The following is a 17602-nucleotide window of genomic DNA, read 5'->3' as shown; positions in this document are numbered from 1 at the left end:
AGGGTCCGGACCCATCCCTTTACAAAAAAAAAAAAAAAAAAAAAAAAAAAGTGGGCATACTCTATGGCTTGTTGTTACAAATGTAAAAACCAACATCTGCAGGCCAGGCATGGTGAGGCTACATGCCAATCCCAGCACTCTGAGAGACTGAGGCAAGAGATCACCAAGTTCAAATCTAGCCTGGGCAACTTTTGAGACCCTATCTCAAAAAAATTTAAAGAAGGCTGGGTTGTAGCTCGCTGTGAAGGTCCTGGGTTTAGCCCCTGCAAATTAAACATAAAATGCAAAACACAACATTCAAGAATGAAATGTTTTAGCCAGAAATGGTAGCACACATGTAAACTCAGCACTCAGGAGGCTGAGGCAAGAGGTTCAAGAGTCAGAGGTAAGTCTGAGCTACATAGTTCACAGCCAACCTGGACCACATAGACCCTGTCTCAAAAAAAACAAAAAAAAAAGAAAAACCCCAAAAATAATTTTAAAACCACACTCGCACACTTTTTGCAGGAAGCAAATCGTGTCTTGCTTTTTATGGTCAGACAGCTGTACTTCAAGTCAAGTCTGTGTTACAGATGTGACCAAGGGGCTGAGGTCCACTGTGGTGGGATCAGGAGCCAGACTCATTCATCTTCCAGCTTCCTCACCTGGACACCCTTCCCTGTAATACGAGGTTAAGAATTCTTCAGAGAAAATGTTTCAGAGTCACACTGTAGAGTGCTGAGAAATCGCCCAGGACACAGTGAAGGCTGCTGTGTCACTAGGCGTCTGAGATGGTCACTGTCCCGCTGCTTTCACTGTGTGCACAGCTGCAGGACCCATGAGGTTTGTGACTGTGAAGCCTTCCGTGGGGTGATGGGAGTGTAGCCTGCACTGCCTGCAGAACAGCGCTGGGCCTTGCCAGCCCGGGTCTAAGGGATCAGAGCCCACAGCCCTCGCTGGGTTCTCCAAGCCAGGCTTCAGTTACCGCAGACACACTTGTGTGAGCACAGGTGCAAGTGTGTACAGGACGTGCTGGTGCCAGACTGTTTTCTAAATGGAAGCACATTTTAAACATTTGAATAAAAAGTCTGGAAAATGCAACCTTAAGCCAGATAGAAGCAGGAAGGCTGTAGCCATTTCAGTTTCCTTTCTGTTGTGTTTTCTTCAAAACTTTTCCTTCTTTGCTTTACATTCAAAATCTCAGCTCTAGCTCACATTTTTCCCACTTGATGAGTAGGACACTATTTATTTTCCCAGGCCCTGAGGACTAGTACCAATTCTGGTGAAACTCTGAACTTGATTTCACCTTGAACTTGGTTTGGATTTAGTGGAAATTGATTTAGTATACAAGCTTGCTGCTGCTGTCTGGTGGCATTCATTTAGGCATTATCACTATTCTAGCACTTTCTGATATCGTCATTAACACCTCTTTCATAACCAGTGTAGTGGCACGTGTCTATAGTCCTACAACTCGGGAGGCTGAAGCAGGAGGTTTGCAAGTTCAAGGCCAGCCTGCCCAACGTAGCCAGACCCTGACTCAAAATTAAAAATAAGAGTTTGGGCATATTAGCCCAGTAGTAAAGCACCCTTGGGTTCAATCCCCAGTACTGCTAAAGTAATTATGTCTTGTACATTGAGATTCGTTTGTAGTTAGTTTGCGTGTCTCGTTTTTGTGATGGTAGCAAATATTCTCACACTTCGACTTTTCCCTCTGTATTGTTATATTTGTATGTGGAATCTAAGCCATCTAATCAGTGGTAAAAGCAGCCAGCATGGCCTCAGGGTAAGCCTTCTCCCTGTGTAACCTGTGGGCCCTCATCACAGTCTTGAAAGGCAAGGTTCCTGCCCACAGACAGGAGAAGCCTGAGGGCTGCAAGAGGCCAGGGTGGGCAGGACGCCACCACAGGCCTCCCCGGCCCACGAGGAGCTGGACCTCACGTGGACACACGCTGGAGGTCTGCCTGCCTCCTGTCACTGAGGTGTGGACGTGTACAGTTGATTGGCGTGCATTCTCCCCTCCTCTACTTACGGGAGCAAGCCCTTTGTTTCCAGAACTCAGCATTTCCCATCCCGGCAAGTTGCACTTAAATTGTCATTCATCTGTTTTTAGAGTGAGACCTTAGAGCAAGAACCAGCACCTGCCTGCCTCCCCCGAAACTATTCCTTTCTACCTTTCTCTGATTGGTCACCTATATTTTTATCAAGACAGAATTGATATTAAATTCGACATTTTGTGCCAGGTGTGGTGGTGCATACCTGTATTCCCAGCGCTTGGGAAGCTGAGGCAGGAGGATTGCTGCAAGTTTGAGGCCAGCCTTAGCTACATAAGGAGTTGGGATCCTGCAGGGCATGGTGGCATATTCCTATGATCCCAGCATTCAGGAGGCTGAGGCAGAAGCATTGCTGTGAGTTTGAGGCCAACCTGAGCTACCTAGCAAGTTCAAGGCCAGCCCGAACTACATGGCAAGAAAAAACAAAATCAAAATGAGAGCTTGTCTCAAAAAATAATAACAAAAAACATTCACCTTTTATTTATTTTTTTTTTTTTGAGACAGGGTCTTCCTCTGTAGTCTAGGCTGGCCTCAAACTCACAGTGATCCTCCTGCCTCATCCTCCCAAGTGCTGGGATCACAGGCATGCACTACCACGCCCAGAAAAAAATTCACCATTTTCAGGTGTTAATAAAGTAGTACTTAGTATATTCACAAGATTATACAACATCGCTACCAACTAATTCAAGAATATTTTTTTTAATTCAAGAATATTTTCATCACCCTATAAGGAAACCCCTTACCATCAGCTATGGATTTCCAGAAATTCCACATAAAAGGATTCATGCACTATATGGCCTTTTGTAGCTGGTGTCTGTCACCGAATATAGTGATTTTAGGAATCACCCATGTTACAACGTGTCACAGCTAAATAATATTCCATTGTATGGATCTCATCAGTTGCTGACTCATTTCCCCCCTATTTTGGCTTTTATGAGTAAATTTTCCTGTGAACATTTATGTCTTCAGTTTTCAGGTGGATGCATTTTTAATTAGGTATATACATGGAATACAATTGCTGGGTTGCCTATAACTCTGTTTAACCTTTTGAGGAGCTGCCAAACTTTCCTACAACAGCTGCACCATTTTACACTCTCACCACTTATCTGTGAGTGTAAATTTCTCCACTTCTCTGCCAGCACTGTCGTTCTCTGTGGGTTTGATGACAGCAGCTGTCTGAGTAGGTGTGTGGTATGGTACGAGCTGCCCCCTTACCTTCCCCCGTTTTTTGAAAAGACTGTTCTTTCCCCACCAGATGTCTTGGTGTCCTTACTGGCAGCCACTTGCTCGGAACTATTGATTGGTTCCCTGTTCTCGACTAAATGTTGCTTGGGCTTAGGAGGGTGTAGATAAAAGTGGCTCTCAGTAGGAAGCAAGCAGGTGACCCGCTTGTGTTCTGGAGTCCTCCTTTCCTCAGCGAATTGAGGGGAGCTTAGCGTGCCTTCTGGGCCCTGCAGAAGCTGTTATACCTGCTGCACGCCACCTTCAGGCTCTAGGCAGCCTTTCTGCCATCTGAACCTGCATTTGTCTGTGCTTTACTCCACTAGTTTGCTAAGCAGAAGAGGAAACAGCAAGTGGGTTTATTTTAGAAAGGGAACTTGGTTTCCCAGAAGCCCCAGAGGGAGGAGCCTCACTGGCCAGTGCACATTCCAGAAGCCCAGAAGTGTTTCTGTGCGGTGTGTACTGTGCACAAAGGTGGTTGGCATTGGCTCCGTGGGCCCCAGTGGGGCCTCTGAGGAAATGAGGAGTGGCGCTGCCCCCAGAGGCATGAGCAGGTGCACACATGCACACACTGCCACCCTCTCTGCCAGGCCAGCTCCGAGGAGCATGGGCCCTGGCACTCATCTTGCCCTGCTGCCCCAGACTGCCCCACAGTCAGAGTATCTCGTGTCCCGGTCCCTGTCCCAGGAGCAGCAGTCTCGGATGTTTTGGTGCCAAGGATCCATTCTGAGAGGCTCTGTTCCAGGGCCTCTGCAGCACTCGGGAAAGCACTGCCCTCACAGCTGTTTTTCTGCCCACAGTGAGCTGTCTGGGGTGGCGGATGATTGTGTCTGCCATGCGAGCATTTTCACCTGAGGCCTGGCCCCACGGCTCAGCTGTCCCTTCCAGCACTGGCAGCTCAAGTCCTGCCAGAGAAGGCAGAGAAGGGCTGTGTGGGGGCCAGGGAGGTCAGGAGGGCAATGACAGGAGTGTTGGATGCTTTAGGTTTTTTAATCACAAAGAGCATTTTTTCATTCTTGCCACTGCCCCAGTAGCCTCAGGCATTCTGGCCATTACCCTGTCACACAGGTTTCTCTGTTTGAAAACTTCTAGGGTGTTGTCGGAATTCAGCAAAGCCCAGGTAAACTCTGTGCCAACCCGTGGACCAAGCCAAGAGTCAGAGATGCCTACGTTCCGGGCCCCACTGTCCCTCTACAGCCTGGCCACCAGCACACACCTGCTCTCAGACGTACCTGTGGAGCCCCTTCCTGCCCACGTGTCCTCTGGGACCCCAGACACTGACCACAAGCGGGAGTCCCTGCCCCAGGCACCCGGCGCCCCTCGTGCGCAGCAGCCAGTCACTGCCCAAGCCTGCCCTGCAGGGAGCATTTCTGGTCAGCAGCCTGCTGGGCCTGGAAGAGAGGCGAAAGAAGCCGTCGGCCGAGGGAGCAGCCTGCAGAAGGCCCTGCAGAATGGCAGAGTGGGGCTGCAGCTTGTGGTTTCCTCCCCCACCAGTCCGGTGAGTGTTCAGGCTTTTGGCACGGGGCCGGGAGTCCTGGGGCAACGCCGGCACTGAAACAGCATCTCTGCAGCTTGTGACCCTGAGCAGTCGCTGCCTTCCTCACATTTATCCCCTCTCCTGTGGCAGTAGTGTCATTCGCATCGTGAGGATGAACTTGAGTCTCGGCATGAGGAGTGGTGGGGAGGCAGCCACTGGTCCCTTCCTGCGCGTCCCCTGTCAGGCTGACCCGGACAGTCTGTGCCCTTGATGCCACCACTCCCAACTTAAGGCCTTGGCTAAGTTGTTTTGCCTCTCTGAGCCTTGATTTTTCTCCTCACTGCTTACCCATAAATTAACGTACTTATTAAAAACCAGGCTTTGAAAATACTGTACTCATTTTCCATCATTAACCAGGTTTTAAAACTCCACAATCCAGCATGGCAGCTGCCAAGCGCACGTGGCTTTGGGCCCTCGAATGTGGCCAGTCCAAATTGAGATGTGCCTTGTCAGTTAGGCACTGGGGGCGAGAGACTTAGCTCAGTGGCCCAGCACCTGCCTGCCAAGCACAAGGTCCTGAGTTTGATCACTGGTACAAAAAAAAAGCACTGGATTTTGACAACTTACTATTAAAAATAATGTAGAAATCTCTCAATAATTTGTATTGACTTACACATTAAAAGGAACATGTTTTAGGTATATGGAACTATATAAGATATTATTAAAATCTGCTGCTTTACGCATTTTTCAGCGTGGCTCACTGTCCTGTTCTGGAATGAGCTCACCCCGTTCACCCATAGCCCAAGGAAAGCTAGCCTGGGCATTGCCCAGGAGAGCTTGGGCCAGGGAGGCCCCACCAGGACCAGGCACTCGCTGCTTGGCCACATCTGTCTGTTCTTGCCTGCCTTTGACATTTCCCAGGCAGAGTTACTGATTTATTGAGTGTTCGCAGGAGTACCTGTGGGTATCTGCCCTCTGTAACTCGAGCCCCAGCCACCCAGCAGGGCAGGGTGTGTGTGTGGACAGCTGCTGAGGAACACCCAGGAGGCCAGGGGAGGAGAGGGAATGAGACCATCACCCTGCAGCTGCTCTGACCACCTCTCTATCCAGCCATCAAAGCAGAGCCGTGAAGGCCAAGCTGGGAATCTGCACAAAGACACACAAAGCCCATGTACTGAGCTGTGGTCTTTCTCTTCACTGCCTCGCCCTTGGGCCACAGTTTCTAGATCATAACTCAGGGAAGGGCCCATCTTGCCCTCTTAATCAGCTTTAATCGAGCTAGAATTCACATCCAAGTGATCACCTCTTTAGAGTACCATTCGGTGGTTTCCAGTAAATTCATAGGATTGTGTAACCACTCCCGGCACATTTTAGAGCCTTTTCATCCCCACTAAGGAAACGCCCTGCCATTGGCAGCAGCCACTCCCTACCCTCTACCCTCCACTCCTCACACCCCAGGTGACCACCAGTCTACTTTCTGATTTTTGTTTTGTTTTTTCCTGGTAATAGCAGTACCAGAGCCTCCTGCATGCTAGATAGCAAATGCTGTAGTATTGAGTTGTATTCCCAGCACTTTATTTTCATTTTACTTTTTGGCTTGATTGGCTTTTGCTGTGTGGCCCAGGCTGGCCTCAGACTTGCAGCAATCTTCCTGATTCAACCTCCCAAGTGCTGGGATTACCGGCTGTTTTCTTTTATTTTGTTTTATTTCAGAGGCAGAATCTTGCTGTTTGGCCAGACTAGCCTTTAACTCATGACCCTCCTGGCCTTGGACTCCCGGGCAGCTGCAATTTACATGTACATAGTTTAATCTCCTTTCTGTCTGGATAGATGTGACTATTCTGGAAATATCATATAAATGAAATTGTACACTATGTGACCTTTGTGACTTCTTTGGCTTAGCATGATATTTTTTCAGTTTCATCAGTGTTCTAACATTGATCAGTACTCTGTTCCTTTTCACTGAGAGTAATGTTCCATTATATAACTCAGTCACATGGTATTCATGTCTGCTCGTGTTGATAGACATCTGTTAGTTCCACTTTTGGATGTTAGAGATAATACTGCTGCAAGCATTTGTGTATCATCAGTTTTCCTGTGGGTGTATGTTTTTAATTCTCTTGGACACGTAACTAAGATAGATCATATGGTAGCCTTTTGTGCAACTGCCAACTGTTTCCCAAAGAACTGGCACTATTATATATTCCCACTAGTAATTTGTTTGATTTGGTTTGGTTTGGTATCAGGAATCAAACCTGGGTCCTTGTGCTTGTGAGGCAGGCGGTGGAACCACTAAGCTAAATCCTTGGCCCTGTTTTTTCGTTTTTCGAAACAGGGTTTTCTCGTGTAGTTCAGGCTGGCCTTGAACTCACTATAGTGCCCAGGCTGGCCTCAAACTCCTAGCGATCCTCCTTCCTCAGCCTCCCAAGTGCTGAGATTACAAGTATGCGCCACCATGCCCAGCTTTCCCGCTAATAATTTATATCTCCACATCCTCACCAATAATTAGTATTATCTAGGATTTTTTAAGTGATCACATCTATCCTAGTGATTAAGAAGTACAGCTCAGCCCTGGTTGTAAAGACATTGATGCTTTTAATTTGCTTAGTGGCCTTTTGCTCTTTTTAAGGAAGTGTCCATGGAGTTCATCATCCTGTTCTTAAGGGTGGTGGTGTATGTTTTCTGTGTTGACTTGTAGGGCCTCTTTATAGATCGTAGGTACACATTTTTTATTGGAGGGAGGGAGGACGGGAAGAAGAGGGATTCCAGGATGGTTTACCTTTAAGTCTTTTAACGGTATTTTCCATTGAACAAAAGTTCTTAATTTTAATGATATTCAGTTTATCAGTCATTTTGTTTATGATTTGCCTAGATTTACATGTGTGTTGTGCTATTTAAGAAATCTTTGTTTACTCCAAGGCTCTGGCATTCTTCTGTGTTTCCTGGTAGAAGCTTGTGTAACTTGCCATACACGGTGAGGGTTGTAGTCCTTGGAGGAGGACTACCGGCAAGGCTCATGTTGCTCCACACGGTTATCTAATTGACATAGCACTGTGCATTGAATGTGACCATGCAAATCACATAACTGTGTGGGCTGGGGTTCTAGCTCAGTGGTTCCACTGCCTGCCTTACAAGAGCAAGGACCTGAGGTCTATCCCTGGTACCGAAATTTTTTTAAAAAAGCAAATTATGTAACTGTGAGCCCCCTCTGCATTTTTTACCCTGAAGGTGGCTTCAGTAAAATGAGTGTTAGGGATCCCGAAGGTTGTGACCAGCAGCTGGCTCGATCCAGAGCCAGAAGATGTCTCCTGGGGTGGAAGCCTTGGCCATGCCGAGCTCGCCCCCGCCGAGGACCTGGCCTCTGCTGTGCAGCCTCAGACACACGTCCGCCAGGGCCCCAGACTTGATGGGACAGAACTGCTGACTTGGTGACAAAGCCCCTCCCCTGCCCAGTGAGCAACCTCTGGCCTCCTCGCAGCTCCCTGGGCAAAGCAAGCGCTTGTTCGAGAGCACTTTCCTGACCTGCCCCGGATCCTCACTGGGATCTCAGCTTCCAGGGTCCCATCCAGCTACTCTGCTTGTCTTTAACTGTTATCACTGTGTGCAGACATATCGGGTATTTGTCTGCTGAACTATTTTCTGTGTTTGTCGTTGGAATATTGGCTCCTGACACACGGGGCTGTGCCTGTTCCCTATCACTCTACCTGGGAGAATGGCCATCATTTGTGTTTCTTGGCTCTGCAGATATAGCCATGCAAGTTTACTTGGAGCAGTGCATCCTCGCGGGTCTGTGCCAGGCAGGGTGGTCTAGGGAGCGTGGAATCAGAGCCCTTGGTGCTCGGCCAGGTGTCAGAGTCCTGATGCTGCCCTTCGGCCTTCAGAGGCTCTGTTCATCCATCGCTCTCCCTTCGTGGGTGGGCGCTGGCCAGCACTGCAGCCAGCCTGCACGCAGGGCTCGGCAGGCTCCCTCCCTGTGTCAGTGCTGGGTGTGCCTTGTGCGTCTGCCCCTGCTGTCCTTGCTCTTCAATGCTTCTGTCATTTGGTCACATGCTTTTCATTTGATACATTTATGGAGGGGTTGGAGTCACTGTCAAGTTCTGTAAACCTGAAAGCAATTCAGTCTTCTTTTTTTTGAGGCAAGGTCTCCCTTTGTAGTCCAGGGTGGCCCTGAACTCACTGTGTAGCCCTGGATGGCCTCGAACTTGCAGCAAGTCTCCTGCGTCAGCCTCTTGAGAGTTGGGATTATAGGTGTGTGTCACCATGCCTGACAGTTCAGTCTTTCTTTTTAAAAAGTTTTGTTTTAATTCATTCAGCATAAAGCACTAACTGACTAAGCACCGTGATGACTCCTGGGGATGGAGATGGAACAGGACAGACCAGAGCCCTACCCTTTGGGAACAGGCACTGAATTAGACAGGTGAACGATTCACACCATGATTGCACTTGTGCTGAGAAAGATGGGTATGGGGAGCAGGTGACTCCATGGCACATGGCCTGGTCACTGACCCCCTGGACCACCTGTCTGGGCGAGGGCCCCTGAGCTGTGGGTGTGAGTGGTCCCCTTGCCTGGGTGGGAAATCCTAGAAAGCAGTCCAGAGACCTGATGCTCACTCCTAGCCAGACCCACCTCTGGGACATAGGTGTTATGCCCCACATCGTGGTGCTTGGGTAGGTGAAGGTAGCATTCCTCTGCCCTGGGGCCCTGGGGCAGGTGCCACTCTGGAGCAGATCATGGATCAGTGGTGAAGGCGCAAGGAGCTGGCCAGATAAATGGGCCTGAGCGAGCAGACGTAGGAGAATTACAGAGAGGGATGAGACAGGCAGATGAGCAGCTACACCCTCACTGTTTCTTCCCACCCCAGTCCCATGGTGAGTGCCCCAGCCCTCGCTCCCGGGAGCTACCTTCTGTTACCTTCCCGCTGCTGACAGAAGCAAAGGTTGTCCCCAGAGGCTGCTTGGCCTGTGGACTGTATCTCACATTTCTTAGTGGTCTCTGGTCCTCAGGGGAGAGAGAAGCCCTTGCTATTCCTAATCATAAAATTCACACTTGTTGGCTAGCTATATAGGTCCATGGTAGAGTACCTGTAGCATTCATAGGTACCCTAGATTCCATCCACAGTACTGGGGAGAAAAAAGTACTTCATGATGGCAGAACCAAAATTAGCAACTTCTACCATACAACATGTACAATCATACTATTAGTATATAGAATTTATTATTAGGATGGAGTGGCATAAAATATCACTGATATGATTATAGGTTAATAAGTATAAAAACTACAGTAATAAAATATGAATATAAGTAAGACAAAATTTTTGTTGCCTTAATAGCACAGCTTTCTCCTACAGTGCCTTCTATAAGAAATTTAAGTTACTGTTTTTTTGCAGCTTAAGTGTATATTAATGGCAAAGTTATGAGTTGAGTAATTCTGTCTCTGTGTAGATTTCCCAAATAAAATATTGCCATTATCTGGTGGGGGCGGGGAGCATACTTGGCTCTGTCGTCCTAGTTCCTGGTTCAGCCCACCTCTGTTATTTTAGAGTCATTAAATAGTCAAGTTCATTCTGTCATCTCTTGATTCTGCTGTGCACTTCTGCTGAGGTTGTCAGGAGAGAAGACTGTTCCAAGCAGCCTTGTAGGTGTTCTCTTGAGGGTGAGAAGGAAACATGACAGGCACCTCTAGAGGAGGCTGGGGACAAATAAGGAAGCTTCTAGGAGGAAGCAGACGAGTCCTGAGCCAGGTCCCAAGGCACAGTCCAGATGTGTGAGGCTGCAGGTTGGTGAGACTGCTCCCCCGCCGTTTTCCTTCCGGAGTCCCCTGGGTCCTGATTACCCAGGGCTTTGTGCAAAGCCATGGCGGTATCTGGTCCCCACGGACACAGGACACATCGTCTGGTCCCTGGCAGAAGGAAGCACCTGCCAATTCTGAGGGCCCATGGAGGAGGGTCCCCAAGTACCTGACTCAACTTCAGAATCTTGTGCTGTTTGAACGGAGAGTGAACCAACTTTCCCGGGACAGCCCAGCCCCACTCCTTCTCTGCTATAGAAGGAAGGGGTGCAGTCTCGCTTTGGAGTTGGGAAACAGCACTGTGAGGTGAGGCCTGGCGGGCCATAGCCTTGCGTGACTCATTTCCTCCGCACAGACAGCCGCTTATGGCAGCCCAGCCAGCTTCCGTGCCTCTACTCTTCCATGTTTAGGTACGGAAAGACAGTAGTAAGATAGTGGGGAAAGAAATGAACTGGAGTCCGTTCCCACAAGCCGACTGACCCCAAGCCTCCCCTGCTTCCCCTGTCAGTGAGCTACTTGAGGGTCAGAGCAGAGCAAAGCGGGGAGCAGAGGCAGCCGGCGAGGACCTAGCCCTGCCTGCCACTGCGTCCTCAAACCCTTCCAGCAGGGTAGAAATACCCAATATGGGGATATTGGAGACCAAGACCTATGTGCGCCTCCACCCTCCGTGTGTGCCCCTCCACCTTGTGTGTGTCTGTGCCCCTGATAGGAACTTTACACCCTTCCGGGGACATCCTAACCCCTCCCAGCGACATTCTGGCCATGCCCTACCTTATCTAGCTAGACCAGCCTAGATTAAATAACCTAACAACCGGGAAAGTCCCTACTCATCCCTGCCTACATAAAAGCTACTATGTGAGAAATAAAAATTGTCAACTTTTGACCACTAAAAAAACTCTATTTGATTCTTATCTTCCTACACCATTCCCATTCCCAATCCAAATATTCCCCTCCTCGAGCCCTACTAATAACAAACCCCGCTAACCGGGACAGGGGACTGTGGATACCCACCTGCAAAAGAATAGAGGTGCACCCCTTCCTCACACCTACCCCGAAACATGCTTAAAATGAGCCGTAGGCCTAAATATGAGGGCCAGAAGTACAAACTTCTTACCAGAAAACAGGAGTAAATTTTTGTGGTGATGGCTGTGGCAGTGGTTTATTGATACAACACCAGGAGCACAGACAAAAAAATAAAAATAGATAAATTGTGCTTCATCGAAATGGAACTCTGGAGAAAAAAATATGAGAAAAGGAAAAAAATGGAAACAAAGTCTTTGTAAATAGAGAAGGGAGGGCAGGAATATGGGTGAAAAACAAGAACCAAGATACATCATGTAAAGGTACAAGATCCCAGTGATGAATGTAATTGTACTGTTTACCTAAAAAGTACCAATAAACTTAATGAAAAAAAAATTTTTTGAACTTGGGGCCAGGGATTTAGCTCAGTGGCACCAGCACCATGCCTGCCTCACAAGCACAAGGTCTTGAGTTCGATCCCCAGGACCACAAAAACAAAAACACAAACAAAAATTAAACTTGTGCTTCAGAGGATGATAGAGACTACTCTATTAGCAAGTTGCATACCAAAAGGGCCCAGTACCTGTAATATGCAAAGACCCTTTACACCTTGTAGCTCCCTAAGGCAGCCAAGACTGCGTATCATAAACAGGTTAAAACAGCAGAAACTTACTCTTTGATGGCCATAGACACTGGGGTGGAGGCCTTGGCCACGCCGAGCTCACCCCTGCCTAGGACCTGGCCTCTGCTGTGCAGTCTCAGACACACGTCCGCCAGGGGCACAGGCCTGTTGGGACAGAACTGTCACATGTTGGTGACAGAGCCCCACCCCTGCCCACTGAGCGGCATCTGCCCTCCTCGAAGCTCCCTGGGCAGAGCAAGCACTTGTCCCCCTCCTCCTCAGAGCAGGGTGGGCTCCATCTGGAAATTCTAAGGAAGAATCTGTGCCGTGCCTTTCTCCTCACTTCTGGTTGCTGGAAAACCTCAGCATTCTGTGGCTTGTATCTGCATCACTCTAGCCCCTCCCTCCACCATCACTTGAGTTCTCCCTTGCTGTTTTATTCTTGTATTTGGATTAAGAAGGGCCCCCAAAGGTCTTGTGCTGATGGGGAGACTTTTAGAAATGATTAAATCATGGGGGCGACATACCTGACTTACTGTGGGGAAATGGGGGTCTGGCCAGTAGAGTTTGCTCACAGGGGTGCGACCTGGAAGGGACGATCTCCCTCCCCAGCTCCTTGAAGCTCCTCCTTCTATTCTGTTTCCTGGTCACTATGCCATGAGCAAGTTTCTTCCACCCAGGCCCTTCCACCATGTTTCTGTGTTTAAGCTTGCCAAACCTGGACTTAAATTCTGAAACCATGAGCTAAAATAAACCTCTCCTCCTTTAAGTAGCTATTGTCAGGTATTCTGTCTGTGCGCACACGTATGCATGTGTTTCCTTCTCTTTGTACAAGAATGTGAGTCGTATTGCATTAAGAGCTCACCCTACTCCTAAAGGCTCTCATCTTAATTAAATACATATGCAAGGGCTCTATTTCTAAGTGAGGTACCCAGAATCTTTAGAGAGCATGATTCAGCCCTTAACAACTAAAAGATAACCCAAAATTGTGGATACAAATAGATTTTTCTCAAGTCAATGTGTGTACTAATAACCAATAAGCTGAAAAGATGTGTCATCAGACATTAGGGAAATGCACATTAAAGCCACAACAGGATAGCACTTCCCACTCATCAGGAAGACTAGAATCAGAAGACAGAATAGTGCATTACTCGGGAGAATGTAAAATGGTATGGGCACCTTAGAAAACAGTCTAGCAGTTCCTCAAGAAAGGAAACACGGGGCCCAGGATTTAGCTCAGTGGTACTGCGCCTGCCTCGTAAGCACAAGGTCCTAAGTTCAATCCCCAGTACCCCCAAAAAAAGAAAGGAGAGGTCAGGGATTTAGCTCAGTGGTTCTGCTGCCTGCCTTGCAAATACAAGGACCTGAGTTCGATCTCTGGTACCAAAAAAAAAAAAAAAAAAAAGGGAAACGCAGAGTCACCTTTATCCCATATCCCATAGCTCCACTCCCAGGTATGTGCACATAGACAGGAAAACAAGTCCACACAAAAACTTGTTCATAGATACTCACTACAACCAAAAAGTGAAAACAACCCAAATGTCCATCAACTGATGGAAAGATAAATAAAATCTTATGTGTTCACACAGTTATTTGGCAGTAAAAAGAAATGCGTGCTGATACATTTTTGCACCATGGGTGAACCTTGAAAACACTATGCTGGAAGGAATGTCAGTCACAAAAGATCACATATTATAAAAAGTACAAATCTGCAGAGATAGAAAACTAGGCAGCTGCCTAGATCCAAAGTGGTCTTGGAGAAACGGAGGGAATTCCCAGTGGATGTGAGGTTTTGGGGGATGAAAATACTGTGAACTTCAACTATGGTGGTTGTATAGTTCCGTGAGGAGACCAAAACTGTTCATACACCCACTCTTTAAAACAATGCTATGGTAAGTGAATCACAATTAAAGATCTTTTTAAAAAGTTAAAAGCAGGCTGCCTTTATCATCTTTCTTTCTAGAAAAGCAAGAGCTGGATCTCCGAAGATGACTTCTATCGGCCTCCCCAGGAGCCCACTCCCAACAGTGCTACAGTTGCTTCTAGACGACCCCCGGAGCCGAGGGCTGCTCTCCACAGGCACTGCTCTCAAGGACCGAGAAAGAACTGCTCCCTGGGAGCCCTGAACAAGATGTCTGTGTCTTCCCCAGGACATAGGAATGCCAGGGAAGCCCCTGTGCAGGAGCACAAGAACTTCTGTGTGGTACACCGGCGGCAGATGGGTAGGTGGCTCCACAGGGTCCCCTCTGCAAGGACCATGCTTTTCAAAAAGTCCTCTTTGCCTTTACCCAGCAGGAGCTACCTTTTAGAGCTTTCAGTGATGCAGACAGCCCGCTGCAGCATGGGTGCCAGGGGTTCGCCACCACTGTCCTGAAATGTAATACGTCCAGTGCACTCGTGCTCAGTAATTCAGAGAATTGCTACATTGTTCCCTAAAAATCTTATTTAAAAAAAGTGTCCAAAGCTGCCAGAGGAGAATAAAGATACTTCATTACTGAAATGGAAGTATTCCCCCTGGAGTTAGGCTGTAAAATTTAGGATGACACAGAAGTCTTGATTCAGGCTCAAAGCAAACCCTGCCCAGGTGTCTAGCAGCTCCTTCCAAAGGTATTTATCTCTATTCGTTTAAAACTCTGGTAGGGTTTATCTGACCTGCTCTTGGTTTTCTGTCTTTCCTGTGCTATGTAGAGTGAAGCTAGCTTGATTTCTACACACTGTGAAAGTCCAGAAAGCATTAAATAGTTGTGACCTAATGTTTGCGTTGCCTCCAAATGAGTTTTCTTTTAAATCAACACAAGTGTGTCCAAACACGGATCCTCCTCTCCTCGTTTTCTGTGTGCCGTGATACAGCAGAGGGTTCGTGGCCCTAGTCTGGGAATGTAGGCAAAGCTCTGGTCTCCATGCAGCTTCCTCTGGGTTCATCGCTCAGCCCACGGCTGTGGTGTGTAACCATGTGGAGAGTGTGTGCTTGGCCGTCAGGCGCCCTGAGGTATAGGAAAATCCCGCACAGTTGTTTCCAGCCTCTGGGGAGGAGGGAGCTGGAGCGTTGTGTGGCACATTGGCATCCGCCGCCCACGCGTTCCTCGGTAGTTTCTGAGTGTTTGTGATGTGCCCAGCCCAGTTACAGGTCCTGGAGACACAACAGGCAGCAGAGTAGTTCCCTACCTCTGTGGGATGTGCTTTCTAATAGGAAAGACAGAAGAGAAGAGCGCTCCAGGAAGGCCTTCGCGTTTGGCCAAGGGATGCCTTAGTGCCCTCCCCAGAATCCGTGGAACAAGGGAACGAAAGCCAGATTTAGGCGAGTTCAAGAAGGAATAGGAGCCGCGAAACCGAGGACAGGTGTTGGTACTTCCTCATGCCGCTTCTCTGTAGAAGGGACCAAGAGATGAGTGGGACTGAAGACGGGCGTCCAGATTAGAGGAAATCTAAAGTGGGCTGAAGTGCAGCGTGTTTGTGTGCCTAAGAAGGGAGTAGATGGCACAGGGGGGGATTGCTGGAGAGATGGCCTCGAGCGGGCAGGGGCTGGGAGGTCCATGCACTCTGGTGTGGGAAGGGGGTGCAGACGCGGGTGCTGGAGGGGGACGGTGAGAGGACTGTGTGGAGGGACTCTGCCGAGTGCATCCGTCCTCCAGTGACGCTAGGAAGCAGCGTCAGCGGCCAGGCACAGAGGCAGGGAGGCTGCCTCCCTAGGTATGCCCATCTGGCTTGTGAAGTCCTGCTTGGCATCCCTGTGGCCCACTGTGTCCACCCCCGGGACATTGGGCACCAAAGGCGGCGAGGGAGCTAAAGGACGAGGCCCACATACTGACCTGCCTCTTTCTGCCTCCAGGGCTGTCCAACCCGTTCCGGGGCCTCCTAAAGCTGGGCACAGTGTCACGGCGGGGAGCCATGGGCATCTGGAAGGAGCTCTTCTGCGAGCTGTCCCCAATGGAGCTCCGACTCTACCTGAGCGCTGAGGAGCGCACCTGTGTGGAGAGCTGCTCCCTCCTGCGCTGTGAGGCAGTCGGGCCAGCCCACAGCGATGGCCGCTTCGAGCTGGTCTTCTCCAGCAAGAAGTTGGCCCTGCGGGCCTCCTCCCAAGATGAGGCTGAGGACTGGCTGGATCGGGTGCGGGAGGCTCTGCAGAAGGTCCGGCCGCAGCAGGAAGACGAGTGGGTGAGCATCCAGGATCCAGATCGGCCCGAAGGCCCGGCTGAGGCTCCCCCTGGTGGCCAGCCCTCCGGCTCAGCCCCGCTCCCAGAGTCAGCCGTCCCCCAGAACTGGCAGTGTGCCTGGATGTCGGCCCAGGTTCCGGAGCCAGATGCCATCAAAGAGTCTCTTCTGTACCTGTATGCAGACAGGACCTGGATGCCCTGTATTTTTTCCCTGTCCTTGGATTCTCTGAAGTGCTTCCGCGTGAGGAATAACGAGAAGATGCTCAGTGACAGCCACGGAGTGCAGACGATCCGAGACGTCCTGCCGGACACGAGCCTCGGGGGCCCGGCCTTCTTCAAAATCGTCACAGCCAAGGCCGTCCTGAAGCTGCAGGCCGGGAACGCCGAGGAGGCCACCCTGTGGAGGGACGTGGTTCGCAAGGTCCTGGCGTCGTACTTGGAGATGGCTGAGGAGGCCGTGACACTTGGAGGGAGTCTGGACGAAAGCTGTCAGGAAGTGCTGAAGTTTGCCACCCGGGAGAACGGCTTCCTCCTGCAGTACCTGGTGGCCATCCCCACCGAGAAAGGCCTGGACTCCCAGGGCTGCTTCTGTGCAGGTGCCCGCCGACACCCACCACCTATCCCACAGCCAAAGGTCCCACCCGCGGGCACCCCAGCCTCCCTCTCCAGCTCCCTCAGGGTGGGCCTGTAGGTGGCAGCTCTGCTTTCTGCGCCTTCTGCCCCTCCTGCATCCTCATGGCTGTTCTTTCACAGCAGAGGCGTTGGGGTTCTTCCCAAAATAGATTCTGGCTTGCTTTCGCAAGCTGTGCTGTTCAGTGCCGTCCATTGGAATGTTCACTGATGATGGAGGTTTTCTAGGTCTGTGCTGTCCAGCTCAGCAACAATGAACACAGTGCAGAAAGTGTGGCCCGTGTGGCCAAGAAACTGTATTTTCATTTAAATTTTATTTAAATATAAAGGGTTACCTATCGCTCACGGCCACTGTCTTAGGCAGCATACATCCATATAGTTTTGCGACTTGTTTTTTTTCTCCTTAATAATATATGGCGACTAGCGCTTTCTGTCAGTACCTCTGCTACAGAGCGGTCATCGTGGAATCACTTTCACGAGCAGCACAGGGTCAGTACTGTATTTGGATTATCTCATTTGTCTTGCACGATGGCCCGTAGAGATGGGAGCTGCTGTCGTCTCTATAGGTGAGGAAGCTTAAGGCTCCCAGCTGAGAAGCTCTTGCCTCAGACTTCACAGCCAGTAAGTGGCAGAGCAGGCTACACGGCCAGCCAGGCCGAG

General features: G+C 49.5%; 1 protein-coding gene across 1 annotated transcript in view; it reads left to right on the top strand.

The window, feature by feature from the left end:
- Positions 1-17602, top strand: part of Plekhm1 (pleckstrin homology and RUN domain containing M1) — a 33716-nt gene that overhangs the window by 5988 nt on the left and 10126 nt on the right. Inside the window, exons 4-6 of the mRNA XM_010642888.3 lie at positions 4344-4749; positions 14122-14380; positions 15988-16908. Coding sequence (XP_010641190.1) covers positions 4344-4749; positions 14122-14380; positions 15988-16908 — 1586 coding nt within the window. The remainder of the gene's footprint in view (positions 1-4343; positions 4750-14121; positions 14381-15987; positions 16909-17602) is intronic.

Source organism: Fukomys damarensis, unplaced genomic scaffold (assembly GCF_012274545.1).
Source record: "Fukomys damarensis isolate Sample0158 unplaced genomic scaffold, DMR_v1.0_HiC HiC_scaffold_13, whole genome shotgun sequence".
NCBI classification, from domain to species: Eukaryota; Metazoa; Chordata; class Mammalia; order Rodentia; family Bathyergidae; genus Fukomys; species Fukomys damarensis.
This window is presented reverse-complemented; position numbering and strand designations above follow the sequence as displayed.